The following is a 9,629-nucleotide window of genomic DNA, read 5'->3' as shown; positions in this document are numbered from 1 at the left end:
TACTGAAAAATGGAAATAAATTACCATAAGATTAATTGTTTCCTGAGTTTTGACACAAGAAAAAGCAAATAGATCTAATTCCCTTTCCACACTTTTACATCTCATCCTTTATTGATACTCAGTCAGGTGTTAGGCTAGTTTTGCATCAAAACAGTAACTTCAAAGAATTATTTTAAAAAGAATAAAACAAAGGAGAAAGAGAAGACTGATTTTCTCTGTCCACTGCTACTGGGCTCACTGCCCATTTCTTGTCTTTCATTTTTTAATTTGTTAATTCTAATGAAAAAGTGTTTGCATAGCAAGTTCAGGAGACTTTGGCAATACAAAACTTAAAACAATCTCATTTTTTATAAAAATGAACAAAGGGCACCCACTCTTAAGATTGATCAGTGGATACTGTAAATGAATGAGACATTTATTTTTGTGCCAGCTCAACTACCAGTGTCAACAAGATTTGCATATATTTTGGCAAGTGCACTGCACAAGGTGGTAATAAAATAGGCCTTTTATATGAGTCTAATTTACTTCAGTTATACTCATTAAAAATGTGTTTTCATGTGAAAGGAATTTCAGTAAGGAGCACTTTGGAAACAGAAACATCACAGAAATGTTTGCTATACAGCCAGTATCAAGAATTTTACAGCTGAGAAAGAGTATTTTTTAGGAAGAAATTCCCAGATTCTATGAATGTAATACTCCTGTTTTGTAGTTTTTTAATCATTGTTAGGCTCAGCATTGCAGGTTTAACTATTATGCTTGGTGTTAATAGCTGTATTTTTTTTTTTTAAGTAACACAAAATATGGAGTAAAAAACCCAACTTACTGTATATTTTATCATTTTCAGGGACATTATGCACAGAAAGGCTACTTACAGAAGGCAAAAAATGTGTTCTATGAGGTCTTATCCAGTATAAATTCCTGTGCTCAAGTAAGTGTTGGTATGGCTGAAGGTGTGATTTTAAACCCACTTCCTTTAAATGTGTAGAAAATCAGGAGTGAAATGCTTCATGAGCAGTACTTTGGCTTTAACAGGCTCTTAACATTACATTTTATTGTGCATTAGGAACATGCTTCATCTAAACAAACAAACAAAAAAAAAAAGGAACAAGAACAGCATGTTTAACCAAAGCTTAATCAAACAGGGTCAAGACTATGTATTTGTCAAACCTGAATAAAAGTATCTGCCCGGTGTTATATGAACACACACTTAAAGATCAGGATTATTTTTTTATTGCATTTCTTAAGTCTTGGGTTTGCCCCTGTTTACACTGTCTGGAGAATATATTGGACTGCTAATTGAAATAAGAGAAGAGCAATGAAAAGAATCCTGTCTTTCAGTTACCTTGCCTCCTTACTGAAGAGAAAAATGCAGAGGATCCAGCTTCATCACCACAGCAAAAGAGTATCTCTAATAGAGAAGTTGTTTCCGAATATATAATGCAATTTTTCTTCAGAGATAAGAAACAATATCTTTTCGTGTCAAATGCATTTCAGGGATGCATACCATTTTGATAAGATGAAAATAAAGGAAAAGAGGTAATTGACCACAAAGCACTGACAAGCTGAATTAAATTTCATGAAACACAGCTATTAAATCATGCCCAAACAGAAAATATTCTAACCTGAAAAAAAAAAAAAAAAGTCTTTTTCCTATAGCCAGGATGGCAAAATTATGGGTATTATGCTAATACTGTTACTTTGACTAAGTATACCAGTATCTATTAGAAGCCCTAACATTTCAGTAGGTTCAAGGTAAAGTAATGTGCCAGTCATAGAGAGAAAAATCAAAAACTGCCTCAAATTTTATTCCCTACTTTCAAAGCAGGTACAAGATGCCTCACCACTTACATCAGCCGACATACAGCTGGTAATTTCAAGAAGCACAGCATAAACTATCATTAATGATTTTGAAGTGTACTAATTTGTGAAATATTAGGACATGTCACACAAGATAGCCAGTACCTAAGAACTTGTGAAAAATGCATTTCTAATAACCAAAATAATATTTAGTTTTGTAATTAAAATTCTAGGAGAGAGAGAATAAGTATTATGAAAATATATAGCTTTAATTTGCAGACATATAAACACTTTTGGTACATTACAGACATATGATGCGAGAAATCAAAATAATAACTTTTAAGCATAACACTAATTTATCTTTTCACACAGAGAAATTTGATGCAATCATCATACAAAAGATAGTTCTCAGCTCTTAAAATGAAGTGAAAGTAATACATCACTGATAAATTGCTGCTTTGTTGCAGAGGATACAGCAAAGAATAAATTATCAAGAAAATATGTCACCAGTCTTACAAGTTAGATTTTGGATATAATCCAAAATCAAAGCCAATGAAAAGGAGCCAGGAATGGTCGCCAAAAGTCAGAAACAAGATCTTTCACATGAAATACTAATCCAGAAAGGAGCAACAGTCAGAATAAAAAAAGTCCTACAATTCCTTAGAATGTGATTTTTGTTTTTATCTGGCAGATCAGATCCAGAAGTAACATGTAACAAAAATCTACTGCACAACCAAACTGATGGAGCACTACTGACAGATTGCTCAAAGTACAAAAAAAATACCACCACTTTGGTGACAACTAAGGATTTAGAGTTTCCCTTGCTTCCTTGCATCTGGCATGTTTATGAGGATGAGGATGGGGTTCTGTCATTATTTGCTTTAGGAAATATTAAATATAATTTTTCCATAAAAATGACCAACAGATTGCTGAAGCAAATGATAATGAGAGTGGAATCTGGAAAAAAATGAATGATATGTCACAGCACTCCAGATTCTCATTACAATATCTTGCATTCTTGCTCAACAGGAATTGCACTTCTTGTTAATGCCTCTTCTATCCTACTGTATAAGCTTTACTTGTGAGGTAATAAAACATTCTCGTTTTCATTACTAGTGCATTTTAACACATTTATTCTTTTTATTATACATACATTGGGACAGACATTTATTTTTTTAAATTTTTTTAGTGGTTAAATGTCTGTATGCCAATAGGTATTTTATATTAAAATCAATATATTTAAAATATATTCTGTTTATCTCATGGACAGCACCTCGAACAGTTCCCTGCTCAGGAGCATCTGATGCCCTCTCGTGGTTAAAAAGACTTTTAAAACTTGAGTTTAAAAGAATCATCTTACCTTCACCCTTTTTATGTTCACTGACCTTATTGATTTATGAATGCTGGAAATGATGTCCATGTTTTTATATTCAGGGTGCTAGCTGTTAGTTACTAACGTTTCATAAAAAAGCTGTACACTGAAATTGAATTTAAAAAACTGTAAACAGCTATTTACAATTATAATATTATTAAGTTATAAATTAGCAGTCCTTCATTGCAACCTCTGTCAATACAACCTACAGCTAGGTGTTTCAGTGTCATCCGGGGTTTTTCTGATGTTGGACTTATACACAAAGAAACATCAAATGTTAGAAATCTCCATTGGTTTCTTCTCCAACATGTGCAGGTTAATTCTTCCATTCAATGGGATTTGTACTTCCAAGTTTTCATCTGCTCTGTGATGCTTTTTCCCTTTTCTTAGACAAATGTAAATTCCCATCCCTGTTACTAAAGCAATTGAACCCAAGCTTATTATTGAAAGAGCTACCAAGGTAGGCATGCAGGATGCTGACTCCATTTTTTTGTGTGCAGGCTCTATGGATATTTGTGGCTGCTTTTCTTCTACGCTGATATCAGGCTCCTTCCTTAACAAACTTTCGATGTAGCTCTCATTGCTGACGGTATCATTGACAAAAAGGTTCACCATGACAGTGGAATGGAGAGGTTCTGGGTAGCCATGATCACTAACTTTTACAAGCAGCCGATAGAGGCCATAGTCATTTTGCATCAGTGACTCTTCCAAGGTGATATTACCAGTTTTGGGGTCAATCCTGAATGACTCGGGTCGAGGGCCTCTTCTTCCTATGATACTGTAAGCTATGACTGCATTCATGCCGGTGTCCTTATCGACAGCATAGACCTCGGTGATGGGAGAGCCAGGAAGGGTAGAAGGAAGGACTAACAAGTAAGACATATTAGATTGAGGAAACAAGACCAAAGGAGGGTTGTCATTTATGTCCAGAAGAAGGATAGTTATTTTTGCTGTAGAAGACAGGGCAGGATCACCGCCATCAACTGCTTCAATCCACAGCACGTATGAGCTTTGCTGCTCCCTGTCCAGGGAGACTTTAGCTCTCAAAACTCCTTTTCCAGTATCTATAACAAAAATATCACTTCCATTCAGAACTGAAAGGGCAACCCATCCATTTTGCCCTGCATCAGCATCTGTGACACTTATAACTCCAATTTCACCAAAACCTGGAAAGTTTTCTGGCACAAAAAAGCTGAAATCCTTATTGATAAATCTTGGACTGTTATCATTTTTATCCAGTACAGTGATGGTGACGGTTGCTATTGATTCTCTTGGAGGGAATCCAGAATCCACTGCTTTGACAGTGTATCTGTATTTCTCTTTTTCTTCTCTGTCTAGCTGGGTGGAAACTGTAAGAACTCCTGTGGTTTTATCTAAAGCAAAATAGGAAGGGGCATCAGGACCTAAGAAATAGGACACTTGCCCTCTTTCTCCGCTGTCAGCATCAGTAGCATGCAGTTTGGTCAAAAAAGCATTGGGAACATTGTTTTCCTCAATGGACAACTCTATCAGCTGTTCAGAGAAAACTGGTGAATTGTCATTGTCATCCAGAACCTGTACTTTGACAACTTTCCTGACGTGAAATCCTTCTGAGTTCCATGCAACTACGGAGATTTCATACAGCTGCTGTGTCTCAAAGTCCAAAGGCTTTGTGGTCTCCAGCAGGTATTCATTGTTGTATGGCTTGTACGGTGAAAGCCTGAAAGGCCCATCACCATCCAAATAGCAACTGACTTTGTATTTTTCATCGGGGTCTTTGATGGTAAAAAATGCTACAGGTGTGTTGATAGGCTCAAGTTCCTTTAAGTAGACCACCCCTTCCACTTCATTAGCTATGAAACGAGGAACAACTTCAGGTGGCCTCATCATGACTTTGATGATGGTCACCAGCACCGTGATCACGGCAGGAATACAGCCAGGACCGTTGCCCAGTATGATCAGCCTGTGTAGCCTTGGAGTGTCCCCATCAACTTTAGCAGAGAGCATGATTGCTCCTGTGCTTTCATTCAGATGGAACAAATCTCTGGATGGATGGGGGACCTTCTGGCTGTAGGAGTAGGTGATCTGGGCATTGGATCCAAGGTCGATGTCCACTGCGTGGACAGTAGCCACGTGTGTCCCTAGGCTGGAATTCCCATAAAGGGTGACGTTGAGCTGCGAGTCGTTGAACTGGGGACAGTTGTCATTGATGTCGCTGATGCCAATAGTGAGGGTGGCACTGCCCACGAGTGGAGGTGTTCCCCCATCCTCAGCGATAATGACTGTGACATACTCATCCTGTGTCTCCCTATCCAGTGCCCCCATAACAATCAGGTAGGGAGTCCTCTCCCCGTTCTCGTTCTCTTCCACATCCAGGGTGAAGACACCGTAGTTATCTCGGAGGCGGTAGGTCTGGACACCGTTGGTGCCCATGTCGGGGTCCAGGGCAGGGTGCTCGATCGCCAGGCGGGTGTTCACAGGTGCATTCTCGGGCACCGAGAGACGGATGTGGGGCACAGGAAAGCGGGGAGCATTGTCGTTGACATCACGGATAGCAATTTTTACCTTCACCAGGCGAAAGTACTCCTGTGGCAGTACCAGCACATCCAGCAGAAGTATGCATGACTCTGGTGAGGGGGAGGAAGAGGAGACAGCAGCTGATCCCCCGAAGATGGTGGCCCCACTGCTTTCCACGCACAGAGCTTCCCGGTCTATCTCCACAGCTGAGGTGTGCAGCTCTCCAGAGCGGTTGTCCAGCTGCACATACTGTCCCCCTAGGCCATGGGAGGCCAGGGTGAAGGAGAGTGGGGGCTGCAGAGATGCAGGGTGCTGGTCAGCAGCCATTGGGAGCTGCAGGTCACGGGCCAGGCTGCCGATGAGCACCCCAGCAGGCAGCCCCTCGTTGAGGCTGTAGAAGAGCTCAGTGGCGCGGCTGTAACTGGCAAAGCAGTTGAAAGGCCCAACGAAGAGCAGGAAGAGGAGCAAGTGCTGAGAAGAGAGAAGCATAGGGTTGTGAGAAAGGGCTGGCACCTCCCCCCACCCACTACCTCCCCCCACTGCCACTTCGAGCAGCGAGTGCTGCATCTGCAACATGAAGCCATCCTCCCTCTCCCCACCATCCTCCCAGTACAGCAGCTAGTTCCACGGCATAGGCATCTGTACCCTCCAGGCAACACCAGCTGCATCCCCCACAGCAAATACGCACTGCCAGGGTGGCCCGGGGGCACCGTGCCTCCCCGCCGCGTCCCAGCAGCACTTGTGCCCGACATGCCATTTTCCCTCCTGCCCCCGCCCCATGCTCGCCCCCGTCTCACCAGCGGCACCTTTCCTCCCAACCACAGGCGCATCCCAAACCGGGGCATCCTCTTGCACATCCCCAAACATTTGTTCGCCCCACTCCCCTTCCAGAGCAGCAATGCGAAACGCGTCCCTCGCTGCCCTGACTCCCAGCCCCGTCCCGAAAGCTGTTTTTCCCGCATGTTCACGGGTCCCGCCGCGCAGCGGGGAGGCGGCTCTCTCTGCGCAGCCCGCGGGGGTCCCGGCGGAGGTGCCGCGCTCCGGGCGGGTCCCTGCCTCCCGCGGCAGCGGAACCGGCGGCTCCAGCCCCGCCGTCACGGGTCCCCGGCCAGCACCGCGCCACCCCGCAGGGTCTCTCTGCTGCCGGAGGACAAGGCGAGCTGCGCGGAGGAGCCGCGGAGCGGAGGGACGGACTGACTGCGCGGAGCAAGTTGCCCGCGCTGGCGAGCGCGTCGCCCACTACACACAGATGGAAAGGAGCTCCCCGAAAGTAACTTCAGGCATCGTATATCCACGGAGGAAATTTTTCCTCCTTCCCCTCTTTTTAATCACCCGTTCGCTTTTCCGCGGCTCTCTGCCACAACCCGCGCCGTCAGCAGCAACAAATATAAACTTTTCGCGGCTGCCTTGATATTTGGGGAGATAAAGACCCAACAAACATATCCACGTATATACGGTCTGGTTTGTTAGTTTGTTTTTTTTGGGGTTTTTTTGTGCTTTTTTTGCCAATTTGTTGCCAATTTCGCTGCTGCGTGCGAAGTCGGGCTCGGGTGGCCGGACGCGGCGCGTCCCCCCCTCCCGCCGCCCGGCCCTCACCTGGAGGCTGCCGCGGGCGCTGGAGCTGCCGCGACCGCCCGGGGGCCCCATGCCCGGCCACCGCTGCCGCCGTCGGCTGCGCCCCGGCAGCCCGCCCGCTCCGCCGCCCGCCCGGCGCTTCTCCTCCCCGCGGCTGCCCATTCCCCCGCCGCCACCGCCGCCGCCGCCGCCGCGCTGGGCTGGGCTGGGATGTGCGCGCCGCCCAGGACACTCCCCCTCCGCCGCCGCGGGAAGGGCCGGAGCCGGGGAGCAGTCACGGGCTCGGCTGGGAGGGGGGCGGGCGAGACGCGGGGGCGCGTCCGCGGAGGCTGCGGCAGCGCCGCGGGCAGCGGGCAGGGAGCGAAGCGGCGCTGTGCTAAGCCCAGCGGCGCGGCCACAGCGGAGAGCGGGGATATTGGGAGTGTGTGTGATCGCCCCGGCAGCGCTGGGACCAGGGAAAGAAGGTAGTCCCGTGTGGAAACTAAGGCGGGAAAAAAAACATGTTAAAAGATAAAATAAACTCGGCTTCTTCTTCGACTGGGGAAGGATGGAGAGAGACTTTTTACAAGGGCCGATAGTCATCGGACAAGGGGAGCAGTTTTAAACTAAAGGAGGACAGATTTAAATTAGGTGCTAAGGAAGAAATTCTTTACTCCGAGGGTGGTGAGGCACTGGAACAAGTTGCCCAGAGAAGCTGTGGGTGCCCCATCCCTGGAAGTGTTCAAGGCTAGATTGGATGGGGCCCTAAGCAGCCTGATCTAGTGAGTGGCATCCCTGCTCTTGACCGGGGGGGTTGGAACTAAAATGATCTTTAAATTTGCTTCCATCCCAAACAACTCTGAAATTCTGTTTTGTGGTGTGAGTGTCAGCAGGCAAATCGAGAATTAACAGCTGCATTGGCATTGCAGAGCCTTGGTGAATTGAGCAGCTTGTACCTGCATGAAACGAAAGTCATGTTTGTGAAGAGAATGTAGGCATTTGATTGGTGAAAAAAGTGTCCTGCTGAATTAGAGCAGCAACTATGATTTGCTGCTGGCTAAGAACTCAAAGGTCCTCTGCGGCAGAAAATTATGTGTTTTCATTTTATAGTCTCCGGTCACAACTGGCTAGACTATAAGCCTGCCATAGAACTAGACGTGAAATTATCAGAACTCCGGAAACTTTAGATAGCACAAGACCAATTACGTATTTATTTAACATGTTGAACTATCAAAAGGATTGCTAGTCTCCCCAGAATTACTTACACTGTCTGCAACATCTCAAATAGAATTTTAGATGCCCATCTTTAGCCTGAAAATGCTCAGTGATCTGGATCCAGGCTACTGCTGACAGCTCAACTACTGGGACTCTCAAGCACAGTGGAGCTGCCCTTCACAGAAGTAAAGTTTGTGCGGGAGTTGGAACTCACTAAATCACAGGGCCTGAAGACCACCTTAAGTGTCTCCATGCTCTGTGTCAAGAACAGTGTGCAGGCATTTGATCTCAACTAGGCAATAAAAACATAGACCACAGCAAAACATTTTCCTTCACTTAGAACAAAAATTACTCTTCACTTTTCATTTCACAATTCCATGAGACAAACTCCATGTCCAATCCAAAGCAAAGAAGCAAAACCCCCTGTAATTAGAATCCCAGTCCAAAACCAACTTAATGAGTCTTTCAGGCATTATTCCATCTTTGAAAACCAAATAATAAGTGAAACATGCAAAACATATTGTCTAGCAACTCTTGAGATGTTTGCAGGTGTTGTGAGGATAAGAGCAGTGGCACAGCTGCATAGAACAGAATAGAATAGAATAGAACATATAGAACATATAACAGACATAACAGAATAGAAACAAAAATTTCCAAGACTGACTTTCTCTGGGACTGTAAACAAATCATATTAATTCCTTTGTACCATATTCTCCATCCTTAAAATATAAATAGTGCAAGATGGTTTGTCTGAATTAGAGCTTTACCCCATTCTTGCTAAAGTCAATGGCAGTGGAATCAGGCTCTGTTTTATTCAGTGAAACTCTTGGAAATATGCTGTGATTTTAATAACCATTTCATCCCAAAAATGACATTAGCACAATAATCATATGTGACCTAAACACTGAAGCATTACAGTACTAACAAAAGGCCTGACTTTATTTATTATTCATTAATCTCTAGGGTTTTGAAACCACTCAGTATGTACCGCTCTTATAAATTGTTTATATCTTTGCCATTCATTTCTAGCACAAATAGAACAGACAATGCAGTGTATACAGTTCAAAGCAAACATGTATAATTTAAGAAAGAAATCAAACTACCCAAGTCCTTTACTAAATTCTCATCCATGTGCACTGTTCTGAACATTGCTTGGTGTTAAAGGTGCCCATAACTCAATCCTGTTTAAGTTAGT

General features: G+C 44.2%; 1 protein-coding gene across 1 annotated transcript; it reads right to left on the bottom strand.

Moving 5' to 3' along the window:
* Positions 1 to 2,045: 2,045 nt before the first annotated feature.
* On the bottom strand, positions 2,046 to 7,341 carry PCDH20 (protocadherin 20). The gene is made up of 2 exons (XM_015621344.1): positions 7,262 to 7,341; positions 2,046 to 6,136 (listed from the first exon to the last, which is right to left on the bottom strand). The coding sequence occupies exons 1-2, from the start codon at positions 7,310 to 7,312 to the stop codon at positions 3,440 to 3,442; spliced, it is 2,748 nt and encodes a 915-aa protein (XP_015476830.1). The 5' UTR covers positions 7,313 to 7,341; the 3' UTR covers positions 2,046 to 3,439.
* Between the last annotated feature and the right edge of the window lie 2,288 nt (positions 7,342 to 9,629).

Source organism: Parus major, chromosome 1, assembly GCF_001522545.3.
Source record: "Parus major isolate Abel chromosome 1, Parus_major1.1, whole genome shotgun sequence".
Classification (NCBI taxonomy): Eukaryota; Metazoa; Chordata; class Aves; order Passeriformes; family Paridae; genus Parus; species Parus major.
The sequence above is the reverse complement of the archived record's forward strand: the minus strand, read 5'-3'. Positions and strand labels throughout refer to the sequence as shown.